Source organism: Ceratotherium simum, chromosome 25 (assembly GCF_057802395.1).
Source record: "Ceratotherium simum simum isolate JZ-2026a chromosome 25, ASM5780239v1, whole genome shotgun sequence".
Taxonomy (NCBI): domain Eukaryota; kingdom Metazoa; phylum Chordata; class Mammalia; order Perissodactyla; family Rhinocerotidae; genus Ceratotherium; species Ceratotherium simum.
This window is the reverse complement of record NC_141924.1, coordinates 29,138,780-29,165,262: the sequence shown is the minus strand read 5'-3', so window position 1 is coordinate 29,165,262 and position 26,483 is coordinate 29,138,780. Positions and strand designations below refer to the sequence as shown.

Genomic DNA, 26,483 nt, shown 5'->3' with positions numbered 1-26,483 from the left:
TGTCTTTATCTGGTACAAGATGAAGACCACTGAAGTGTCTGAAGCCAGGAGGCACTAGGTCAGGCTTACATTTTGGATAATTCACATTTAGTGACTGGGTGTAGGATGGAATCAAGAAGATAAAGCTAAAGGTGAAGAAATAAGTTGAGGCAACTGTGTTAAGACAGATAGAAAATGCCGAGGGCCTGATCTAGTGAGGCTGCAGAGCAGTGCACAAATATGAGGAATTACTTCTTCGAGCATCAGGGAAGACGTCTTGGAGGAAGCAGCCTTTTATGGCTGAAAATTCACTTTGTTTTATGCCTACAGCATCTATCTGCAAAGTCTGAGGCAGACCTATTTCATATGTTTAGTAGGAATTTATGGGACATAGGTTATTCACTAATTAGAATTCCCGGACAACTTGCCCTACTATTCGTAAGTAGAATGATCTGGAAATGTTTTTAGCAGAAGGCTGAGAACTTGAAATAATCCTTAAAATCTTAAAATTCATTTAAATCTTAAAATCTAAATAAAAAGGCCTATACCAAAATACTTTTACCCTCAAAATTATTTGTTCTCCAACTCTGGTGAGTGTCTAGGGAGCTGGTAAAACTGCAGACACAGATGCCCACCTTCAGACCTAGTGGATCAGAATCCCAAGGGTGGGACTTGAGGATGGGTATTACAATAAATTCCACAGGATATTCTAATATACACCAGGCTTTGGTCAACAGCATAATAGGCCTGACGGGGCATGACCAGGACCCCAGCGTCAGACGTATTAACAAGAAAGAGGGCATGAGATGCAAGAATGTACAATTGTGAGGCAAGAGATGAAAGTGCAAATGGAAAGGCCATCACTCATGCAGAAGCTCAGAAGTGTGGAACTTGGCTAGAAAGCATGGAGCACCGAAGCAGTAGGCAGGTGGGAAAGTGGAAGGAGCAGAAGGGTTGGGCTGGGGAGACTAACAGGGCTCTGGGCACGGCCTTTCTGTGGGGAGAGGGGGCTGCATGGCAATGTACCAAATCATAATATCCAGAGCGGTATGACAGACCCAGACTCTCAACTTTCAAGGCAACTCTGTAGCTATGCTTTTGTTGGTAAATTGAGACAAAATTCCTTTGTGTATAAAGTAACCTATATGCTAAGCTATTTGTTGGTAAAAAGAGAATTTAGAGATTCCACTGGTCAATAAGTAGAAGGAAGTGCTTCTCTCATCCCTCAGAACAGGCCAAAGAAATATCTGAACAGCTCTGATGGGGAAGCTATGAAAACCCCTATATACAGTCTTGCACTACATAATGACGTTTCGGTCAACGACAGACCGATGGTGGTCCCATAAGATTAGTACGATATAGCCCGGGTGTCTGGTAGGCTATACCATCTAGGTTTGTGTAAGGGCACTCTGTGATGTTCGCACAATGACAAAATCGCCTAGTGACACGTTTCTCAGAACATGTCCCCGTCATTAAGCGACTTGTGACTGTAATTTGATGCTCTTAGGCAGGTTCCCAGGGTGGCAGATCCCTCATCTCTTTTGTTCCTTAGAGATCGCTGAGCAAACGCCCACTGGCTTTGGAGCTGCTCCCCGCTGTGTCTGGCATGTCAACCAGTTTTTTTGTGAACGTCCAACAGACAGGAAGTTTTATGAAAGTTCCATGAAGAAGGTAGATAAGGCTGTTTGCTGAGCCTTTCCAACAACAGTTCTCATTTTTCTCTGGGAAAAATAGAAATACTGACGTTAAACAACCAGCCTCGATCTCTAAGGGTGCTGGTGGCCATATCATGCGTCCTGTTCCCTGTGCAGCCGTGTGCATAATTTGCAAATACTCTTGTGTTTGATGGCTTTTTCCTGGTGTCCTTCTGAGTCAGAACACTTCGGGTATGTGTTGTGTTGACATTTCCAGGCGAGCTCTTCTGCTGATTAGTCAAAATCATAAATGGTCAATAAGGCTCAAAAAGGTGTCGAGTAAATGTGTGAGGGGTGTGTGTCATCACAGCCCTCCCCTGTCTGGAGCCTGGAGTGGCTGCCAAATCCTTCGTAAGAAAGCAGGTATTAGTCAGACTGCTAGCAGTCACTTCCGAATGCCCAGAGGTGGGCTGAATGATGACCTTGCCTGCATGCCAGCTCTAAGCTCTCTCCTTCCTTCTCTTGAGCACAGGTTCTATGAGCACAGGCGGAGTTCTGTAGTGCTCAACTTACCTGGACTGGAGGTGTTCCCCGGGGACCTTCTGGTGTCAGATGGAGCTGCTGATTACCTGTGCCACCCACTTCTGCTGCTGAATTCAGGTCTCATTCATTCAGCATACTTATATTACATGCCTACTATGGACAGATATTATATGAGTAGGGGAGATTTTAAAATATTTAATGACTAGTGGAACATGTGCACTGACAAGTTAAAACAGATGTCTCACCAATTAGGACAGGCATCAGCCATGAATTACCGGAACCAGCTGAATACCACTCTTGGTATTGGGCATTCCACTTACAGAGATGGATAAGGTATGGGCCTTCCCTTAAAAAGTCTTCTTGTCAAAGAATTTACCCTAGGTCTGGGCCCTGGAACAGGTACACCAGTGGCGGTCACCATCTTGGAGCAGAAGGCTCCCTCTAGGCTGGTGGGCAGCTTCCCTATCATTGCTGTAAGGTCACCCTCGCCCTGCTCCTGGCCTTCAGCCTTACACTGGTATCTTCCAAGCAGGGTGGCACCATGTGGAGGCAGAGGTCCTGGTGACAGCAGAATTCTGCTAGAGCAGATTAGAGAGGCAACATTAGGGGTACATCTTCTGCATTTGGAACTCAGGTGTGAAAGAAAAGAGCAGTTGTGGTGTTCAGGGCACATTCCCCATGATTCTGAGGATAGCCTTTGAGAGCTAAAAGGAGGGTTAAAGCTTATCCATCCTGGTAGTTTTCAAACTGATTTTGTTCTTAGCAGAGCCCTTTTTACAAAAGAATACTTACTTGGAAATCCAATGTATAAAACAGCTCCACGTAGAGTTGCACTGCTTGAAAATGCAGTGGATCCCCAAGACTCACCTCCAAGGCATCCCCAGAAGCCCAGGACACCTGGCCACAGTTGGAAAACCACCCAGCTCATCCCTCATTCACGTGAAGTATGTGCAAAGTGAGACCCAGAAAAAAGAAGTGACCTAGCCATGGGGTTGACTGGCTTGTGTCAGAGGAATGGAATCTAGGCTCCTTACTTCTAGCCCTGTGCCCTCTCCACCAGCCTGTATCGACACCCACTGTATGGGGCACTGTAGTCTTCCGTATGGAACCCAGAAGCCATCGGTGAATAAATCCTAACTGTGTAGCTGCTCACTCTTTATAGGTCCCTTTCACATCTACTGTCTTCTATGACACAACAATCCAAATGAACATCTACTTTCTCATCTGATACAATCATCCAAATGAATGAAACAAGAGGGCTTAAGTCATCTACTCAAAGACAGGCCCCTGGAAATTAGAGCTAGTTCTAAACACAGCGTAACCTTAAGAGAGGTTAGTACACAGTTCATGGTGTTTCATGAATACTCTAAACTGGTTAACACCAATAGCAGTGTTTCCCAAAGGCTGGTCCCAGACCAGCAACTTTAGCATTACCTGGGAAATGGTCAGAAATGCAGATTTTGGGGTCCCACCCCAGGCCTTCTGAATTAGAAACTTTTGGGGTGGGGCATAGCAATGTGTTTTTAATGAGCCCTCCAGGTGATTCTGATGCTGGCTAAAGTTTTAGAACCACCGTGCTAAGGAACAAGGTCATAATTGCTGCATGATGCTTCTAAATCAACTGGTTGTTCTTTGTTAAGTTGTATGTCTAGCATCACGGTAGATACCACATGGTAAAAGCTATGCAACATTCTCCACCATACCCCTCCATGCCCTCTTCTCAAGAAGCTTGGAATAGAGTTCTCATGTCCTAGAATTGTGGTCTAATGCAGTGCTTCTCAAGCTTTGATGTGCATTTGAGTCACCTAGAAATATTGTTGCAATAGAGATTCTGATTCATCAAAACTTAATATATACTACAGATAATAAAAGATTGTGGATTCAATGAAGAGTCATTTAAATCTTCTTCTGAATAGTTGTGAAGCTTTCCCGAGGCCCTAAAATTATCCCCAAAGTTAGAAAAGCAGAGGAGAGAAATTTGCTAAGACCAGATTGTTGCAGTTCAAGTTGGGCATAATAATTTACCAGCAGGCATTTGAGGGTTAAGAGTGGTAAAGCTGATTTGTCCCTGAGGGAGATTCCACCTAATCTTCCCTTTCAAAAGATCGATAAGGTGGTGAGAATGAGTGAGATAATCAGTTGGACAGGGGCCTTCCATGGTTCCACTAGCAAAAGTCCCTCAGCACACCCTTTGCAGTAAATGCTGCTTGGGTCATTGATTCCATCTGATTAAACTATTGTGCAGCATCTCCTGAGGAACTTCATAGAAAGAGAGACAGGCCTGTAAGACATCCATTTTGTATATTGAGTCATCAGAACATCTCACCTAAACCTAAGAGACCATTCCCAGCTATTTCTGGGTAGCGTACAAATTGATGCAAATGACATAAAAATCAAGAGTCTAGAATCTAATCACCTTACTTCCTGATCATCAAAAGGATGCATTGTTGAGTGATGACTTCCTTCTCAACTCAAAGCAGCTCCTAAGGACTACTTGGATGGTGGCCAATAGCGACAATAAGCCCCCAACATAAAGACTAGTGACCTGTGTTGATGTCACCTATTTCAGGAGTCTGCCTTTAACCACGGGTGAGGATTAATTGATGAACTCTCCTAGTCTCAAATTGGGTCAGGCTATTGAAGTTGCATATGCTGGGATGGTTTTTGGTAGAACAGTGTGAAAATGAAGTCCTGTCAGCCCCAAAGTTCTATGACTTTCAGTCTTAAATGAATTACTCAACATCTTGATTATGCTTTCTCGATTTCCCCCCGAGTAATGGGGAGAAGGAAGCTGAACAATACTCTAGTAAGGAGACAGGACAATATCACCTAAAGGCAGCAACTGAACACCAGCCTTTAGGTTGCAACATCGCTTCATTCACTCATTTGCATACATATAAATATTTATTCTGTGCATTCTCAAGAGAAGGAGAATTAAAGTAGGATGAATTCTGTTTGACTCATTTGAAAAAGCAGGTTTTGTAAAGTCCTGCAATGATCTTTCACTAGTTACTCGAAGTACTAATCTATCTTCTTTCATTTCACCCACCAGAATCCAAAAAGCCAAGATGGCCTTTCTCCAAGAGAGGAGTGGTGAGTGTTGTGCATTGTCATTTTTGTTTTAATTAAGCTTCCTGTAGCTAGGAAGGTAAGAAACGACTGAAGAGCCTCTTCATCCCACTTCATCTGTGCAGGATGGCAGACCACACATGAAATTTAAATTATGTCATATCCATAGTAACGGCTACAGAACATGCCAAATGATGCCATTTTGTGCAGCAAAACAGTGCTAATTGCCAGTGGTTAATGAGCTCTGCAAAAAACAAAGCAATCCTAATATTGTGACGCTTTAGAACTCCACATTTATGACTGATACAGCTTAGGAAACAGCTCATTTGATGAAGTGAACTTGCCCAAGCGTATGCCCCAGTTTGCCGTCAGTGGCATGCGTATTGGGAACATTGAAAAATTAATGAGATATTACAGAAAGAGATTCCACAAATACACTTCTATTTCTGGGAAAGCCAATTGGAGTCCTCGTGTTTTTTAAAAATTCATTCTTGGTTCCATGAATTATTGAAGAGTTATAAATCGAAATCAGTGGTCCGTGATTCTTTACTGCCTAAGACAAGGGTTGACCACAGTCCAGCCTTTCCTTCATGCTGGGGACAGAGGGAAGGAGTGTTCCTGACCACAACCTGACTCCTCACTCTTGTTTTCTGGAGGAGGGGGAAGGACTGACTGTTTGTTCTTCCGACAATACTAGTTGCAATACCTGCACACCACAGCCAGCAGCAGCAGTAGGGCCTTATGGGTAGTTACTATGCCTTGTTCTGTTAAAAATCTGCCCAAGTGGCCTCTCCAATGAGTCTGTCATCAGTTGTTGACACCCACCATGGAGATTCTGCGGACACACACACATTGATATCTTTTAAGTACTGTAGCTAAATTAAAAGCTCTGAGGTTCCAACCCCAGCTGCTCCACTTACTGCTCTGTGACCTTGGCCAAATGAATTAACCTCCCTCAGCTTCAGGCCCTCCCCTATAAAAGGTGGATGGTAACAGTGCCAGCCTCATAGGGTGGTTGTGACAAGTAAATCAAATAACGCATCTGGAGCTTACCCCAGGGCTGGACGCATCTTAAACAACGAATATAGGCCATATTATTGGTAGTATCATTTGTAATTTGGGTTTTTGGAAAATCACTTGTTCTCATAATTGAGTATATGAGTGACTTTCACATTATTTTTCCAAGTGTAAAAAATTTGTATGAGTGTCTTAGTCAGCTCGAGATGCTATAACAAAATGCCACAAATTGGGTGGCTTAAACAGCCAATAGTTATTTCTCACAATTCTGGAGGCTGAGAAGTTCAAAATCACAGTGCCCTCGTGATTGGTTTCTGGTGAGAGCTCTCTTCCTGGCTTATAGACGGCCACCTTCTCTCTGTGTTTTCACCTGGTGGAGAGAGAGCTCTTGTGTCTCTTCCTCTTCTTATAAGGACACTAATCCCATCATGGGGCCCCCCTCATGACCTCTTCTAAACCTAATTACCTCCCAAAGCTCTCATCTCCAAACACCATCACACTGGGGAAGTGGGGTGGGCAGGGCTTTAACATATGAATTTTTGGTGGACAGAAGCATTCAGTCCATAGGGACACAGTCTAAACATTACAAGCTTCAAATTGTAAGCTATTAGTGAAATTATGACACCATTGTCACCATGGCTGTTGCTTATCAGTCATTCTCATTTTGCCTCTCTTCAGGGACATGATTTGACTCTTTTCCTGGCAGGATCTGAGACGGGGCCTACGGTACAGCCTTTCCTGGGCTCCTTACTCATTTAAGTGGAAGCATGGCCAGTTTCTAGGCAGGTCTGGGGTCTCAGGAGAAGGAGGGTCTTTCACCAACTCTCCTCCAGAGCAGGAAAGATCTAAGGGCCACCTGGGAGGTAGAATGTGCTTTCAGAAGGGAGGACTTACCTAAGGAAGGGTGTTCCTCCAAGTTGTTGTGAGTAATCTATTTCTTTCTCCCATAAAGAAGCAATTTGTCCCACGTATGTTGCGTGACTGTACTAAGAGGCCAAGATGTCCATTATCAGCTCACAATGGAGGTCAGACTGACATGTAAATTGGAAAAAAAAAATGTGCTAACTGGCTTGCACAATGTTGGAGGTGGGTAGGCAACGGTAGAGATACACAAAGACAGAATAATTAGTGGAATGACAAAGTGTTTCAGCAAAGTTCTCAGTAATGAAGGGAAATTCATTTCTTGAAGGCTCTTTTTCACAAGGAAACAATATCTGGTCCCCTTAAAATCAGTATGTCTACTTACTCCTTCATCCTTTTAGCCTTATTTATCAAGGAATTCATATCTATGTAAATGATAATCCACATCAATATAATAAACACACTACTACATTGCAATGTATGTTCCCAATCTGTTACAGATTTTTCCTTTACTTACCTTCCTTCCTTCTCTCCTTCCTTTCTTCCCAACCATCAATAACAATGTTACTAATAAAAGTAAGTACCTATATAATGCTTACCACATTATCAGGCACTGTTTCTATTTGCATATGTTCCATAGTTTATATATGTTAACTCATTAATTCTCACAACAACCCAACAAGGTAGGTAACATTATTGTTCCCATTTTGCAAATGGGGAAACTGAGGTTTAGACAGATTTAATAGCTTGCCTGAGGTCACATAGCTCATAAGTGGCAGAGTGGGGATTTGTCCCCAGCAGTCCCGGGCAGTCTGGCTCTGAGTCTGTTTTAGCCCTGACATTGAATTGCTCCTCCAGCTGTGGGGCTCCATAACCAGCCCCCGACACTCTTCCCTCCCTTGTCTCATCAGAGGTCTCACAGATCTCATCTGTCCTCACCAATTCAATGCCATCTCTTTGTCAACCACTCCAAAAAATGCATATATTCAGATATATCCATTTTACTCCAGTTCCATGTCACCAGTGCCTGCGCACATTTCCATTCCACCCACCTCTTAGTTATTAAGTTTGAGACCCCAGAGTTAACCTTGGCCTCTTACTTTTCTTCATCCTCCATGTCCTCTCAAATACCCTTCAAATGCTGCTCACTGTCTCTCCTAGCCAACGCCATCATAGTGGAAGCAACAAGGCTTCCAACAGTGGGTCCGTTACTCTGAAGAGTTAATGTGCCCTCTGGGAGGACTGTCCCCTCCCTTCTCACTGCTATATCCACCAAGCACTTTGGTCAGGAGGTTGGTCAGGCCCATGGAGAGCCACAGCGAGTGCCCTTCAAGATAGGGGGCTGGTGCTCACTTTCCCACAGCTCCAACGCTGCTTCCATTGTCTCAGTTTCTTTACTTCCCAACGGGCTGCTGACGTTTTTATGTCCACAACATGCAGTCACTATGGCTTCAGACATCAATAAAAGGCATATGTCCCAGTTGCTGTAGGAGGCCCCCAACTGGCTCCAAGATTATTTTGCGACTGTAGAAGCTAATGAGTCTCGAATAGGCTTCCTCTTTCAGTGCCATCACCCTACCAAAGAAACAGCCCTTTAGCACATTTTGAAGCCATTGCAGGGTCCCCTTTCAGAGACACAGGGAGCCGCCTACCCACAACAGCAGATAACCCGTGCCTTCTCTTGCTTAGTAACATAAATTTGAATAACTTCCACCAAACTGCTTAGATCCAAGGCAGCATCATGCACCCTGAGGCAACAGAACAAGTTAAAAAATTACTTGTGATAAACATTCACTTGAAATGCAGCCAAGTCGAGTTTAGAAAGCCTTACGCATTGTTATTTGATAGCTTCTTCCTGGTCTAGTTGGTAAAATGAACTCTTTAAGAGGGTAATTCATGATATTGCAACAGAATACTGAATGAGTCAAAAAAAAGGTCACAATATATTAAATTTAAAAAGCAGGTTACAAAAGGATGTGTAAATAGGACACCATTAAAAATTAATTATAAATACAATCAGAAAAAGGTTTTCAGTGGTTATGTGGGGGTAGAGATTATGAATAAATTTGATTTTCTTTGTGTTTTTCTTTGTTTCCCAAATTTTCTACAATAACCGTATATTACTTTGCAATCAGATTTTTTCCAACTAAAATTATAACAAAAATAAGTAGGTAGTTCCATTCCAGAGAAACTAAGAGTTTCTAGCATGTTCTGGTATTCGTTAGCAGAGAATTATCGTGTTGGGCAGTTCTATTAACACTCTGGGCTTTTCAGTTATCTGCTAAATGAGGGGTTGAACTAAGACATCTGAGGCACCTTCTGATGCTAAAGTCCTATGATCCAGTATTTGGAAAAGTTAGAACTTTATATATCACCCCAGAGGGTGGGCACTAGACTGCAGTCCGTCTATTTGCGATATGACCATTCTGAGCCTTGGGTGTTTTTTCATCAGTAAAATGAGATGTTTGGACTAGACACCCTCACCGGCCTCTGTCCTTTAGGTCTGACATTCTGTGGTCCCATGGGTCTGACTGTGGCTCAGAAATGGCTTGTCAACCATTAGCGGCTTATAGACAAAGTACACAGTCTGTTCTCACACATGTTAGAGAAGGAATGAATGAAAGGTGCTAAAGCTACCAAAGTCGTGTCCTTAAAGAATTCCTGTTTGAAAATTCTGTTTCTAACCATCTTTAAGCAGGGCAAAGACAAACACAAGCATGTGTCTGATCTGGAAAACTGCCTCTCCTCTGTGAAGATTACAGACTTCAGGGCCCATGAGTTTCACAGCCTTAAGGTATCTCACAAATTGTTTACTGTGTGGCGTGGCTTCTTTTTTTGTTTTAGTCATTATTTTAAATTGTCAGATTATTACCTTGTTCATAATAACAGCAAGGTGCAGGAGAGGATCCCAGGACTGGAAGGAACCAGGTCTGCTCTCTTGAACACACATTGAAACCTCAGGAAAGTCATTTTATTTAAACTCAGGTGACGGATATGAGAGCACTTTGTAGACCATGAAGTCTTGTACAAATGTTAATCATTGTTACTGTTATTCACTTCTCTGGGCCTCAATTTCCTCATTTGAAAAATAAGATGGTTTTAATAAGTCAATTTCTAAAGGCCTCTTTAAACTTTAAAACTCTTATTTCGTGATTCTTCATAGTTAATTTCAACAAGCTTTGCCAGGGGAACCTGGATTAGACTTCCCAGTTCTGGGTTTGGGGTTCTTTGAGGGTTTTTTTTTTTTGCAATAAACTGAAAAAGACTCATGAAATTCTCAAGTGTAATTCAAAACAACATTAATTTGAATTCCTTTTCATTTTAAATTAAAAATTATGTATGTCACACATTCCATGGGGAGGAATTGGCATCCCAAAACCACACAGAGAAAACTGTGGTTTGGGTAGCTTGAGGCCCCACTACCAAAAGGGATGCCCGCGGCTGCAGCAGGAAATCATGATTTTGGGAATGCTTGCTCCTGCTGCACTGTAAGTCAAAGGAAATAGTGAACAGGTCAACCCATCGAGGTTGAAATGTTTTGTTCCCTCTTTTCTTCCATGTACAGGATAAGACCTGGAATGAAGTCATGGAAACATATCAAAAACGTCCTACTGTTCAATTAGACTTGAGAAAGCAGCAAGAGGCCGTGTGGGAACTTTTCACAAGTGAATGCAGTTATTTCTTGGACCATTTATTAGTTCTTAAGATGGTAATGCTGGGCTTAATTTTCATTGTAGATGGAGAATATGAATTTGATTCTTTGGAGATTTGTTTTCGTCTTCCATGCTGAGAAAGGAAAGTTTGGGGGGTGGAGAATTCCCCTCCTTCAAGGATCTTAAGAAACTTTTATCTATTGTTTATCTGCTACTTGGTGGTCTCTTCCTTCTTTTCTTAAACACCACCTCTCAGGATTGGATGATATCTTCTAAGTAAACTAGTGCAGCTCACCAACTGAGGTCTGAATCTCTTCTGCCTTATTCTCACCCTGTGTCTACACAGCGCTCAAGTCAGGGAGCTCACAGTCACCCTCAAGGCAGCCCATTCCATCGTTGGTCAGCTCCCTCTTCTGTAGCTCTTGCTCCCCCATGAACAGTGCCAGAAGAATGCTTTCTATCAGCTGCAGGGCCACAGTCTCCAATTTCCCAGGGGAACCATCCACATGTAACACAGTGGGGTTGGATTACATGGTGTATTCATGATGTCTGCCATGTAGATGGTGCCCCTGAAGTTGTGCAGTGCTGCACCCTTGGTCTGGTGTGGCTCTGGGCAGAGACTTCCTTATACAAGAACCAGAGGGCAAGGGATGGGAAGGGAGCAACTGCCTTCTAAGACCACAGGGGAGGATGAAGCACAGTGCTCCCAAGGTTGCCTCTTCCCTAAGCACTTTTGAATCCTGGCTGCTCTCTTACACAGGAAAAAGCACTGTGTTGGGAGACCTGAGTTCAAGTCCTGGATCTGCCTCTGAATTGCCATGTGACCTTAGGAAAGTCTAGTCCTCCATTTCCCAAACCAGGGGTTCACAAACATTTTCTGTAAAGGTCCAGATAGGAAATATTTTAGGCTCTTCAGACCGTGTGGTCTTTATTGCAACTACTCAGCTGTTCCATTGCAGTGCAAAGGAAGCCATACATAATGTAAAGGAATGTGCATGGCTGTGTTAAAATAAAACATTATTTACAAAAACAGGTAGCAGGCCTGATTTATCCCACAGGCTGTCATTTGACAATTCCTGTCCTAAGCTATAAAAGAGAGACTACAATACCATCTCTGGCTGTCTCATAACATCTGATCATTGTGATGATCAGATTAGCTTTTTTGAAATCTATCAAGTGACATACAAATGTCAGTTATTATTTTCTTTAAGTAATTTTAAGTGTCAGTCACAGCACTAAGTACTTTACTAGCAAAATTTAAACTGAAAAGACATTCTGAGAAAATGGAAACTTAGAGAGTTTATCAGTTAGGATACAGAGAACTAGCTTAAATACTACAGGGTTTTATTGGCCCATGTGACTGTAAAATCCAGAGCTCTGGGAGAATTCAAGGTTGGTTTGATCAAGAGGCTCAAAATCAAGGACAAAATTTTTTTCCATCTCACATCCCTGCCTTCCAGGGCATCAACCTCATCCAATGGCTGGCTTGAGTTGTAGTCACAGAATGGCTGCTGTCCCTGAGCCCATAGAGGGAGAGAAAAAAAGAGAAAGAGAGAGAGAGAGAAGGAGAGAGAGAGAGACAAGATCTCTTTTCAGCATTCATAGCAGAAGTCTTGATTTTCTTTCTGATTGGACTGGCTTAAGTCACATGCCCACTCCTGAACCAACTACTCTGACAAGGAAGGAATGTGCTAATTGGCTTAAGCCAATCGAGGCCCACCCCTGGGAGTAAGGTCAGCTTGCCTCATGGCACATCAAGGCATGGGGAAGAGTTAATGCTGAGGTGAAAACCAGGATGATGTTAGGGAAGGGGAGCATTGAAGCTGGGTGGCAACCAATAGATGTTCACTGCAAAGCACTAACCCCTGAGATGTACTACCTCTTTTGCCCTAATAAATAGCACAGAACTTTCTGTCCCACTGTAAGCTGCACAACCTTTTCAAACTAGCATTTTCTGTTTAAAAAAAGACCAATTTGAGTTTATTTCTTTTCCAATGTCTCAGTGTATTGAGAGTATATATGTTTCTCCTGTTACACAATAAATATGAGTTTCCCAAAGTTGCTTGTAAATTGGAATTTTGTATCTCAAAGTAAAATAAATATACTGGCAGACCCAATATTTTTTAAAAATGGCAGCAGATTTTTTAAAAATTAATTTTAAATTTAAAAAATTTTTAAAATTTAAAAATGGCAAAAGCAAAGAATCTTATAGCAAAAAGGTTAAGTTTTTCTTCTAATTTTCTTCTAAATTTCCCCAATTTTATTCTAATTTTTACAATTATATGTTTTAAATGCTTAGATATTGACAGATTTCCAGACAATCAATACTATACAGATTTTGGGAAGCTCTAAGTCAGTGGTTCTCAAACGGTGGTCCCTAAACTAACAGTATCAAAATCACTTGGAAACTTGTCAGAAATCCTTGCTCTCTGACCCTATCAGAGACCTACTGAATCAGAAACTGGGGATGGGGCCCAGGAATCTGGTTTACCAAGGCCCCTAGGTAATTCTGATGCAAGTTCCAGAACCATTCACTACATGAATTAAATAATATGGAAATAGGAATTGCAGAGGGTTGGCAGTCCCAAGTCCAAGTCTTTTCACACCTAAAATTCATGAAATAATTGGTCCCTTCGAATGCTTCACTGTGTTTATACAAAGCATTCCTGTTTCAATAAATTAATCTCTCTTTAGTTTATAGAATGAGGGGCAAGCTATCTGTGAGGATTGTAGTTCTATCCTGACTTGCTGTAGAATAGTTCTCCTGTTACATGAAAGCATCAAATCAAGTAATAATAACATAAAGCCTCTCTTAATAGTTTCATTAACATTTAATGCACTTATCCAAATCTAAACATCTTACCAGTTTTCAGATATTAACTTATTAGTTCTCTATTTTTAATTTCATGAAAGTAAAGGTTATTTGGGTCTTTTGCAGAGGAAGCAATAAATGAGAACTCAGCATGAACGCTGTTTTGGTCTCAAGTTAGTGCTGTTGGCAAGAAGAGAAGCTTTGAGATTTCTTTGGCACTGGGAGGCAGAGAAAGCCCATTCGAACAGATTATGTTCAACAGGAATGTTAGGACTCATACAAGCAACAAGGACTTCATACAGAAGAGCACACATCCCCATATGTTCTATGGAGCTTAAATGTCATCATTTGTATTTAGCAAAATTCTTAAACCTTGAAAATACTGATTTCTAAATTGTTTTGTAAAGTTATACGCAGGAGATTTATGTTTAGTGTTCTTGCAAAGGTCAACTTTTAAAACTAAAAAACGGAAAGTAATGTGCATTTATTTTTTTGAAGATCTTCATGAATACACTAAAATATCTACAAACTCATGAATATCTCCTGGATGTGGATTTATGGAGACTTTTTGCAAACCTGGAGGAGTTAAGTCAGGTGAGCCAAAGTAGGAAGATGCTAGTAGCCATGCTTTAAAATTCACCAGAGGATCATGAAAATTCACACTCGGTCTGTTCCTGTGGCTTGTATTCCATATTGGAATATGGAACATGGTTTATTCCATATTCCATCCCCGCATAATCTTATGATCAGGAGTTCAGGTTAATAAGAATGAAATTGAAACATCCATTGACATCTCTCCAAGAGACTGTAGATATTAGCCTTCAAAAACATTTTTCATTTTTCCATGGCTGTTTAAGAAAGTAAACCTATTCCTAAGATCTCCATCATCTTCCTAAACATTTATTCTCAAATAAATGTCCTTTTTTCACAAATATTATAAATAAATAATATCTTTCCTCTAAAAAGGAAGAGAGGAGAGATACCAAAAAGAATAATTTGTAAGAAAAACTTACAAGAAAATATATCTTGGAGATTGGAGGAAAATAAATCTTTGAATTTTGCTAGGAGGTAAATTTGAAATGGAAAACATCTGTAAGAATGATACTTGAAGTTCATCAAATATTTATTCCTTACTCGTGGTTGTGCGCCCACTTTTGTGTTCTTTCTCTTTACCCCTAGACAAGCTTCAGTTTTGTGAACGGTCTTTTCGGCATCATCAAGGACTATGTTGACGCTTCTGAGATTTCACCATCAATAGATTTCATTTCCGTGCTCACGAAGGTAAAATTCTTCTGGGAGATCTCAGCTTCATGCAATAAATTCACACACCTTCTGGGACAGTTGTTTTATATCTACTTGATTTTTGTTGTTGTTCCTGGGAAAGTTCCACCAGCACCCTCCTACAAAGGAGCCATCCCTGTCTCCACCAACCAATGTTTTCAAAAATAACTTGCAGATTCTGTTTTCCCATTGTCACATCTCCTGTGTGGGTTTTATTAACACAAAAATCTGCATGCATGGGAAAGCCATTTCCAAGTCTGGTTTTTAAATGACTTCAATTTAAAGCAATATTCATGGCAATAGTTTGTGTAGGCTAATTACATGGTTCAGTTGTTCCTCTAACAAAAGTGCCAGTCTCTCAGAAAGGAGCAAAATAAACCTTCAAATCCATCAACACCCTTAATAAGACTTCTGTGTGTGAAAGAGGAGAAAAAAGGAAAAACTGTAGCCCTGGTTTGATAAATTCTATTTATTTCTGGAGCAGATATTTGGACCGCCTGCCCACTTTTTTTACTTTGAGCCTTTTAATCCAGTCCCTGTCTATTCTCATTTAGCAAGATTTGAATTCTCACAATCTGTTTGAAAAAAACATAGATTGAGATTTATTGAGCACTTACTAAATGCTTATGTGTGGGGCTGATACTCTGTACATAATAATGTGCAAAATTAGACACACTCCCTGCTTTTGGCAAATTTTCAGTCTATTGAGGGAGAAATTAACCCAATAATGACACTAATGATTATATAATCAAATTGAGATAAATGCTGGGGGTGAAAGAAACATAGATATGATGAAAGAAATCTTCTAGGTGGGGCAGATGGTGAGGTAGGTAGTTACAGAGAGGAAATTCTTCCTGGGTCAATGATGCTTAAAGTAAGATATGAAGGAGGAGGAGGATTTAACAAGGCGAAACAAGCCTTGGTATAAATTTGGTATAAAGTAGGGAGATCCTTCAGTGAACTTTGAAAACACATTTGAATAAGAAAACTTTGAAAAACAAGAGAAAGAATGTAAAGTGTTAGGAATTAGCTAAAATCTCAGGATCTCTCAATTCCATTAGAGTCAGAAAATTAAGTTTAGTTTTTAGTAAATAGTCTGGAGAAACATCAGCTTCTCATCAACACGCATAAGTTGCGTTAGTCTGCTCAGGCTGCTATAACAAAATACCACAGGCTGGGTAGCTTATAAACAACAAAAATTTATTTCTCACAGTTCTGGAAGGTGGAAGTCCGAGATCAGGGTGCTGGCGTGGTGGGGTGAGTGCCGGACTGAAGACCTTTCATTGTATCCTTCACGTGGTGGAAGGGGCTAGAAAGCTCTCTGGAGCCTCTTTGACAAGGGCATTAATCTCGTTCATGAGGGCTCCACCCTCATGACCTAATCATCTCCAGAAGGGCCCACCTCCTCATACCATTACATTGGGGGTTAGGATTCAGCCTGTGAATTTGAGGGGGACACAGATATTCAGACTTACAGCCGAAGTGCATTTATAGTCTACCAAAGCATGGGATATTAATAGACTCTTTACTAAAAGTCTATAATATAACCCACATAAGAATGCTTCATATTACGTTACAGATGTGCAAAGATGGGTTATAAAAGCTTTTCCTAAATTTAGAAGGTCCTATATCAGTCAGGTTAGACTCAGTTATATCACAGTAACAATCCCCAATCTCAGTGGCTTGGTTCATATCTCACTGACGCTCTGCTTCCGCTTTGTCACTGTCCTCACTCGGGGACGCATGCTGAGTGAGCAGTCAAGCACCTGGAATGTCACCAGTCACCATGGCAAAGACATAAGAGACTGGGGCAGAGCACTCACTGACTCTTCAAGTTTCTGCCTGATGCAACCCATGGCAAGTCTGTTCACATTTCGTTGGCCAAGGAAAAGCACACCACCAAGCTTACCCTCAATGGAGTGGGCACATATGATCCTCCCCAGGAAGGGGAACTACATGTATGTAGTTCAGCCTACCACGGGGTCTCACAAGAAGCTCACCAGTGGAAGATTGAGACATTTGTTATTCACACATGAGCCCTCTGAGCAAGTCACTGAGAAGGAAACTGAGGCTTGGAGAGGTTAGATAATTCGGCCAAGGTCGCATATCTAATGGGTTGTGGAAGCGGATTTCTAAGCCTGACCATTTACGGTCTTAACAATTGCCTCCTAGTAATGGCGCTTCTCAGGCATCTCAGTGTGCTCTGAGTAGACCTCTTCTTACCTCTACCCAGACACCCTCCCACCTCAAAAATAAACTCTTTTCTACCCAGACACCCTCCCATCTCAAAAATAAACTCACATCATCATCTTTCAATTTACTTCTTGCTGGAGCCAAAACCTGACAATTCTCCCCATAGCATTTTCTCCTCTGAGGTCCTATAACAAAATATTTTTCTAGGTTTTCATAATCTCTGCCTGCGCTGCTGTCTCTTCCTTCAGTGGCTTTTTAGGCTGGGTCTGCTTTCTCTGCTTAAAAATGTTTTTTCGTTCATTGGTTTGTTTGTGGAAGAAATTGGTACATTGTAAGGGGAAAACTCACAGTTATGTTACAGCTATAACATTACCACCAAGTCTGTCTTCCTCCTCTCCTTCCACTACAGGGTGACACTATCGGAAATTCCTTAATGGGACCCAGTACTCATTTTATTAATCAATAAATCTATCAAGGAGCACATAGGCTTAGCAATATGGTAGGCACTGTGAAATCCGGGAAAGAGTGTCTGCCACTAATGAGCCAGAAGCATTGGTGAAGAGAAAACACTAATTGTCATTGCAAAGACACTTAGCTGAGATGGTGGCACACTGTGTGGTGTGCTCAGCTTGACTGTTACATATATGAACATACACATACAAATTGTCCCTTTGCCTTATGCTAAAATAAATTTGAGATAGCTTACAAATGTGCACCCATGACAGCAAGTTTAAGACACTAAATAAGAATAATGAGGAATAGGGGAGATAAGTGTTAGACTAGGTAAGACTACTATACAAAATGCATCCTACGAAACACAGTACAATTAGTGGAGGTGCCCCAAATTTGACTCTACAATTTTTGGAAGCCAGCAGGAGAATTCAATTTATGGATATTTTTGAGGAATATTTGATGAAAAGTTAAATGTTGTTACTTTAATCACTTACTACCAACACAAGCTTAATATCAACCAACATGGGCACTGAAATCAAAGCCAATATTTGTTACCAGGTGCCATGCACAGTGTGTGGGCCTCAACAAAGCATAAACAGAAGTGAAAGGTGAATTAAATCAAGATATCCTAAACAGAATTTTCTTTAAGTATGGTGGAAAAAAAGATGATTTATGGAAGAGTTAACTGTTCCTTATGGGAATATCATATTTTTTTAAAAGAATGTTCATCGTGAATCCTGTTTCTATCCACACAGTCATAGCTCCTGCGGGATAACAGCCACTCCTCCACTTTTCCCTGTTCTAGTTACCGGTAAATGTGAAGAGAAAGAGAAAGTCTGTCCGGGGTCAGCGTCTCCTGGCTTCTGTTGATTGTCCTTCTGCTCTTCTCTTCTTGCAGTATTTCCGAGGAAGCCTCTGTCAGAGCCACCAGACCTACTGCCTGAATTACTCAGCGGCTGTCTTTTATCTTGAGAGCCTGAGGCAGAGAGATGACTTTGGAATTTATTTAAAAGTAAAGTACCATTTTCTTTTCTATTTTTCCTGAGACTTTTTGGGTATAACAGGTACTGGGAATTATTATACTCAAATGAAATGGGAGACGAAAAATAATCAACCATGCATTTTAACTACAAATTTGCTTTCCTCATAAATACATGGTCGACTGCACACTGAGGAATTTTAAATGGTGCACATCTGGAAACATTATATCATAATATCCCTCCTGAAATTTTGGCTGAGGCTTAAAAATGTTTTATTTGTTCATTGTTTTTTTTTGTGGAAGAAATTGGTACATTGTAAGGGGAAAACTAGCATAACAACCGAGACTTGGTGACTAGAAGTTGGCTCTTGTAGGATTTGGTCCCAGCAAGATCCTATTGCACAAAAGCTTGGAGCACCATTTACATTGTATTCTATGTGAATGGCCCCCCCTAGAGTACATTACAGAGCGCAACGTAAATGTTGCCCCTGGAGTTGTACAATATGGCGGCAAGGGTTCAAAGCGTTAGAACAAGGAGTTTCTGCTAGAGACCCTCAGTATTTGCCAATAAGCAAACTGGGAAACAATTTTTCTTGACTTCTCTAGTTTCTTTGACCCCTCATTTGACATTTCCTTAGTCTGCACTGTGCTTTTCAGTATTATGCCAGAGCTCTTTTGTGTGATCCTGAGAAAATGGTCCAAGCCCTTCCAGAAAACCAGTTCTTCCTGAAGCTGTGACAAACCCCTGCCAGAGCATCCCCCCAGAGGTGTGAGAGGAAAGGCTGCCATGGTTCCCAAGGACTCAGCTGTGAATCAGTGCGCCCTTGCTATGGCCCAGCTGTGCCGGGAAGACTGAATGTGGCATGGATGAGAAAGGAGGAATGATCTTGGGCAAGACTTGACCTTATTTTTGTAGATTCAGCCTTTCAGTGTTTTCTTTCCAATTCAAACGAAAAACTGAAAGCTCATTTGATTTTCAAATGTATGAATAATCCTGTTGCAAAACTTTTCCCTGGAAGCTGATGGGTTAGACTCCTAGCCAAGCCCCCAAACTGAGGAGAATCCATGTCCATTTCTCTCCCTTCCAAGCTGTGACAGAGATGAATTTAACAGGGCTCAGCCACCATTTTAAAAAAACACTGGAAAATCCCATATCAATTGTGACATAGAAGAATGGTTTACATTTATATATGAAATATGTACAGCATCTATGCTATTTAGGGAGAAGAAGTAGAAGATGCAACGTTGTAATGATAACATATGATACTTTTATAATGCATAACGCTTTACCAGGCACTTTCTCAAACATCTCTTTTAATCCTTAGCACAAACCTATGAAGTTGATTACATTGTCTCCAAGTGTCCCTGAGGCTCAGAGAGGTTATGTGACTTTTGCAAGGTCACGTGGCCAATAGGTGGCAAAAAAGAACCTGGATAAAGATCTTGAGGCAAAAATATTCAATGCTCTTTACACCAAAACTATTTCCAACTCCTCAGGGCTATTTTCCATTAGCAGAGAACGTTAGCATCATGAAACAAAGGTGAGGGCTCAGGGAGGGACACTGGAAGAATTGAAGGTGAATCTGCCTTCCACAGCCCCATCATACAGAATAAAAGCATCATCGTATATAATTAATAATAATATTATTATTATAACATATAATGCTTATAATATATAATAGATAATAAAATAATAGTAATAAGGTGACTGGTTCTTCACCCCTTGCTATGGCCAGGCACTGTGCTGCATGCTGGTCTTCTATGATCTCTTTGTCTACACAATAACCCTGTGGGATTTGCTATTATCCCCATTTTTCAAGAGCTTCAACAAATTAGGCAACTTGCTGAAAGATACAGTTGTTCAAGGGCAGAGGCAGGATTTAAATTCAGACCCGTCTGAAGCTGACGTTCATTCTCCTATTATGCTCTGATAAACAATGTTCTTGGGGGACTCAAATCTGTGTGTCATTTTATGGGCTGCCTGGAATTGGGCTATGAATGCACTGGGATGAATTTACCCTCCATACCATGGGGAGCTGGGCTTTACGAATCTCTGTACACCATCTTGACGCACATTGACAGGAGGAGAATTCTCCCCGCTCTTGCAGAGACAGTTGAAATGATGCAGAGAAAGAGACTGGGAACTTTGTACCAAGAATCTTAGCGTGGTTCAATTAACAATTGCTAAGAACTCGACCTACCATGGACTGAGTGTTCCAGACGTGTCAGGCACTGTTCGAAGCACTACTTGTGGATTATCTCATTACTGTTCTTTTTTTTTTTTTTTTTTTTTTTTTTTTTTTTTTTTAAATAACAAATGTTTATTAAATATCAAATATTGGTGATGCATATTAATCTCTAAATTGATCTATCTTTTATTTTTTTTTTTTTTTTTTTTTTTTTTTAATTTTTTTTTTTTTGCAGTAACATTGGTTTTTAACATTCTAAAAATTTCAGGTGTACATCATTGTACTTCTATTTCTGCATAGATTACATCATGTTCACCACCAAAATACCAATTACAACCCATCACCACACACATGTACCCAATTATCCCCTTCACCCTCCTCCCTCCCCCCTTCCCCTCTGGTAACCACCAATCCAATCTCTGTCCCTATGTGTTTGTTTATTGTTGTTATTATCTACTACTTAATGAAGGAAATCATACGGTATTTGACCTCTCATTACTGTTCGAAGCACTACTTGTGGATTATCTCATTGAAACCTCTCACCTGCCTGATGAGGTGATTACTCTTGTTATTCACATTTCACAGATGAGATTTAGAGAGCTTACGTCAATTTCCCAGAGATTCTTCCCCAGCCCAATGTTGTGTCCCACCAAGACAGATTTAAGAGGAGAACGTTTTTATCTGGGCCCCTTAATTCTATTCACTGTTCCTCTAAACACATTGGATATTTATTATAAAACCAAAGCAGCCTCCACTGTTCCAGACCCATCCATGAAAAGGCCTTTTATGTCCGGTCTGTCTTGACAGAGATGTTCTTTTCTTTCCTAATGGATCTGAAAAATAAAGCCAATTGAGAGATGAAAGAAAAACTTATAACTACTTTTAGAATCATCAAATAGCTTTTTTCTTTCTTTTGAGGCCTTCCAAAACACTAAAAGCTTCCGATATCCCTGCCCGGATCTTTGTCTAAACTATTTACCACTGATGCTTCTTTCCTGTTTGATATCTGGGGGAGATTGAGTGTTTTCACATTTACCCTGAGTACCAACGGGTGCTGGCAGCCAGAGCTGTTCCGAACAGCATGGAAATTTGGGGCAGTGGGCGAGGCCTGAGTATTTTGAGGAAATCCCTAACTGCCACTAAGAAATCAGTTACTGGACCTCCCAGCCACCCCAGCTGGATTGCTGTTGCCAATGAGTCAGCATGGAAATCAGCCACTAAGGCCACAGTCTAAGGCCTCTCGCCACCATTTCTTTCCACTCTGCCACTCCTACCCTTTCCACATCTGCAGTCCCTACTTCCTTCTCCGTCCCTTCCAACCCCGATGAGAATCACAGCCATTTTGAGCTGGATGAGAATTCAGAGGTGATCTAGAACCTTCCACCATTTTACAGGAGATGAATCTGAGGTATGGAGAAGGGGAGGCGGTCCCTCAGCAAGCCGTGAAGCCTGGCTTCTAAAGCTCCATCCACCATGCACCCCTGCCTCCACTTTCATGGCCTTCCATCCGTATGTGGGGAAGTGGAAAAGATTGTATCTAGCAGAATTCCTGTGGGGAACAGCCCTGGATGTTTTTAAAAGAAATGTTTTGACAAAGTTCCTAGTGTAAGAGGGTGAGAGCCCCAGGGACGTGGTCAAGCTGTGAAAGACAAGTGCAAATTGCTAAGCATGAGGCTAGGAGAGAAAGGGAGAAAGTTGGAGGGGGGAAGAGAGAGAGAAAGAGCTCTCTTTTTCCAAAGAAGAGAATGAAGCCAGCAAAATGGGGGAGGGGCTGTGTATTTGACCCCTCCTCACAACTCAAAATCTTCAGTAAAATAAATACATACACTCATACAACATTTGGCTTGCGTGAGTTTACAGTGGAAATCAACATAGGAAACCAACAAAAGGGCTGTTTGGCATTTGGCCCATGTTGTTCAGAGAAGAAACTGTATGTGCAAACAGGAGTTCGGGGGCCAGAGGAAGCCACTGGAATCTCATTGAGATTCCGTGAGTTTGTAAATATCTAAGGGAGGGCTTTGGACTTGGTGGGATTTCAGCCGGTTAGACCTAGATCTCAGAAATGCTAGGGCTGACACCTGAGCATAAAAGATGTATGACGTTGTCTTTGGGGAAGCAAAAGGGGCCTTCTGCAGTGTACCTTGGCCCTTCTGAGGCTGGCCCTGAGTGGTCTGGGTCATGAGGCAAAGGAGTTAACCTGGGCCTGGACTGCGCCTGGAAGAGAAAAAAGAGGCAATAGCCTACAGCAAGAAAAATATTTAGTGTAAGGGCAGGATCCCTTTCGAGCTGAATGCGGGATCAATGAGGAGTGAGTAGGTGAGAGAAGAGAACACACTCCCTAATAATACTTCTTGATGCACCTCTGTGCATAGCAGCCAGAGTCCTGGTTCCGTGCATCATGTGTCACCTGCATAAAAGCAGGGCCCCCTCAGGGTCAAGACAGTGTCACATTCAAGAAACAGTCCAGCAAATGAAACAATTGTAGGAGCGATTCTCGTATTTACTTGTATTTCTCAAATACTGTTTACGGAAATCTAATGTATAACCCCTGGCAATACTTGCTATTCCTTTCCCTGTCTTCCCCAGTGCTTACACAGCCTGCAACAGCCTCTTTCTCCAACTCTCCCTGTTGAAAATTGCCTGTCTTGATTCCTCTCCTCTTCCGTCTCTGCTCTAGATCATGTGGATCCATTTAGCCTTTTCAACTTCTATTTTCATTTTCTCTTCATTACCCTGATTCCCTTCCTTCAACAAAGGAGTCAAGGAACTGACTCAGCAAGCAAAAATCCTTCCTTTTCCCTTCTACCCCTCCAGTTTGGATGCTCAATTCTCCTAACTGTGCACCACAACAAGGATGAGAACAGAGCTGGTGAAACCACGAATCTCCCCTGAGGAACGGGGAGAAGCCAATGGGCAAAATTAAACTCAAGTGAGCAGGATAAACAAGGCTGGAACACGTATATTAATACATCTTATCACCGCCACTGATGGAACATGGACTCTCGAGGGGATTTAACAAATTTCAAACTTTTCCTGTGCATCCAAATCTTGATAAATTTCCCCATTTAGGAGAATTGAGTGATGGTGTTACAGACAATGCTGATGACTGCTGCTTTCACCACCATTGCTGGGAAGGCAAGACATCTGAAGGATTCTTTCATTTCTTTTTTTTTTTTTTTTTTTTTGTGAAGAAGATCAGCCCTGAGCTAACATCCATGCTAATCCTCCTCTTTTTGCTGAGGAAGACCGGCTCTGAGCTAACGTCTATTGCCAATCCTTCTCCTTTTTCTCCCCAAAGCCCCAGTAGATAGTTGTATGTCATAGTTGCACATCCTTCTAGTTGTTGTATGTGGGACGCGGCCTCAGCATGGCCGGAGAAGCATTGCGTCGTGCGCGCCCCGGATCCGAACCCGGGCCGCCAGCAGCGGAGCGTGCGCACTTAACCGCTAAGCTACGGGGCCAGCCCATGATTCCTTCATTTCTTTAATTGGAAAGTAACAATGTTGTCAGTAATATTCAATAATACTTCTTAACCACATCTAAGAACCCAATTTCAGACTCTGAATTTAGCACTGGTAGATAGATGCTTGCTAAAGATAGTTTAGTATGGAATCTTTCAAAATGAAAGTCTAGTCCCTGGCTTATAAATTTTCCCAGGAAGTTCACAGGTGCATCATGTTATTACTGAGTAAAATCTCTAAAAGTTTCTCACGTCCAGGCTTCTTAATGCCTTGATAGGAGAAGTGACATCCTAATGTGTCTGCTTTTGCCTCCCCCAGTGGTGTGAGCAAAATGAACAGTGCAGACGGCTTCACCTGCCTGAGCTACTAGTGGCCCCACTGCACAGGCTGACTCGATACCCCCTGTTGCTGAAGAATATCTGGAAAAGGAGTACGGACTCTACTGAGAAAATCCTGATCTACTCCATCAAGGAAAAGGTGGAAAAGTCAATCCGTAAGTCCCCGAGATGAGTGACCCAGAGCTCCAAAGCTTAGTCAAAGAGTAGGGGGCGGGCCCTGTGGCTCCTGGGAACCATTTGGGCTTCCATCCTAGAAGGTAATTCCATTGACTTGAGATCATGGCTCTCGGAAACATGGATTTGAGTTTGAGTGCATTATAAATCAAACACACACAAAACAATGGGCTCCAGTCACATCCTGGCCAACCGTATGAGAACGCTTAACACCATGTTTATGCAGGACATGGCTCTGTCTCCAAGGCTTTCAGAAGTGAGTTCAGGCAGGAAAAGTTCTACTTCCCAGATGATTGAAGGCACTTTGTTTTTAACACCCATACTGAACTCACACACAAAGCAAATGGGAGTCGACGCCATGGGAAGCCGTTCCGGAAGATAAATTACCATTCATCATTTTTTCAGTCACTGAAATCCAGGGCCAATCTTTAGAACTGAAATTTGGGAATAGGAACCAAGCAAGCCCTGTGATGACTTAAATTTATTTGTGGAACTCTGTATTTGTATTAAATTCAAAAAAAAAAGGCCCTGATATGTGCCCATAAACCAAGATTTCCTGGAAAGCATCAAAAGGGAATAGCTCAAATTGATAATTATCAGCTGTACCGAAATGATGTCTTTTTTCTTTTGCACGTTTAAAAGTAAAACTCCTATTCAATTGGGAGTTTCTTTTCTCTTTTTAAATTGTTTGTTCAAATTCTAAAATGACTCAAGGAAATAGAATTAAGCTTATCAAGTGAATAAGACAAAAATTCAATTAAAGACAGACTTTTTAAAACTTTTAAAGTAATTTTGAAGATTGTTACTCATTTTGATAAGTTTCTGAGGAAGAAAAACATCATTTCTTCTGGAGATTTCTCAAAAAAATACGGATCCTTATTGTTCAGGGAAGAGATTCCTGTGGGCTTCATTTAAGTCTATGAGCTTAAAGATGATGAATTCTCAAGAATTCCATCCACCATGTGATTCTGTGGGTCTATGACTTGCCTTTGGTGTTTCCAAAAATCATTTCAAAACCTCAATACCAATGTAATTAGAAAATGTTGCAAAATTAATACAAACCTTCAGAAGAGAAAATGAGTTCTTACCAAAAAGAAGTAATCATCCTTATCATGAAGTGAATGTATGTTTTACAATTAAGACAAAAAGACTTGCTCGTCCTCGTCCGTCTGATTTTTTTTTCTCCTCTAATTATAGGCTGTGTGGTGTAGAGAATAAGAGAAAGCTACCAAGGGCTTTATTAGTATTATTGAAATAAAAATGCACAATACATTTCCAGCTTACTGAATTAAATTAAACTTCATTTTTCTCTGCAAGAGGCTGATTTCAAATAAATTAGCAAGTTTTTCTAAGACAATTAAACAGCAAGCAATATGTTCAATAACCCTAAGATATGGTTTGGCTCTAGGGACAGTCAATGTTTCTAAATGATTAGTGTGGATCTTGGTTAAAATTTATGCTGTAATGTCTCATACATTTAAAAATATATTGGATGTATCTTTTTTTCCAGGGGATCTTGAAGGAAAAGTGAAGTGGCTTGACAATTTCCAAAAATGTAGACATCTACAGGAGATTATAGTGTGGCCTCCACTTTGGGATAGAGATAAAAGGTTTTTCATTCCAGAGGTAAAAAAAAAAAAAAATGGGGATCAATTAGGACTTACATCCCTTTCACAAGTTTGGCATTCAGGTGGAAATACACTAGTTTTACAAAGTCTCCAGCTGTCCCTTTGAGTAATAAATCTAGTTTTATGAGCAAGAAGTGAAGCCTTCATCCATGTGGCATTGTATATGGAGGGCTGATGTCATCATGCAATTCTTGGGGTGGCCCTTCTGAAAGGTTTTCC

At 41.3% G+C, this 26,483-nt stretch overlaps 1 protein-coding gene across 1 annotated transcript in view; it reads left to right on the top strand.

Moving 5' to 3' along the window:
- The window catches only part of PLEKHG7 (pleckstrin homology and RhoGEF domain containing G7), a 53,748-nt gene that overhangs the window by 13,264 nt on the left and 14,001 nt on the right, over positions 1-26,483 (top strand). Inside the window, exons 3-11 of the mRNA XM_014797716.2 lie at positions 2,146-2,273; positions 5,209-5,249; positions 9,799-9,897; positions 10,669-10,812; positions 14,067-14,162; positions 14,748-14,849; positions 18,394-18,507; positions 24,443-24,617; positions 26,147-26,262. Of these exons, the coding sequence (XP_014653202.2) occupies positions 2,146-2,273; positions 5,209-5,249; positions 9,799-9,897; positions 10,669-10,812; positions 14,067-14,162; positions 14,748-14,849; positions 18,394-18,507; positions 24,443-24,617; positions 26,147-26,262 (1,015 nt within the window). The remainder of the gene's footprint in view (positions 1-2,145; positions 2,274-5,208; positions 5,250-9,798; positions 9,898-10,668; positions 10,813-14,066; positions 14,163-14,747; positions 14,850-18,393; positions 18,508-24,442; positions 24,618-26,146; positions 26,263-26,483) is intronic.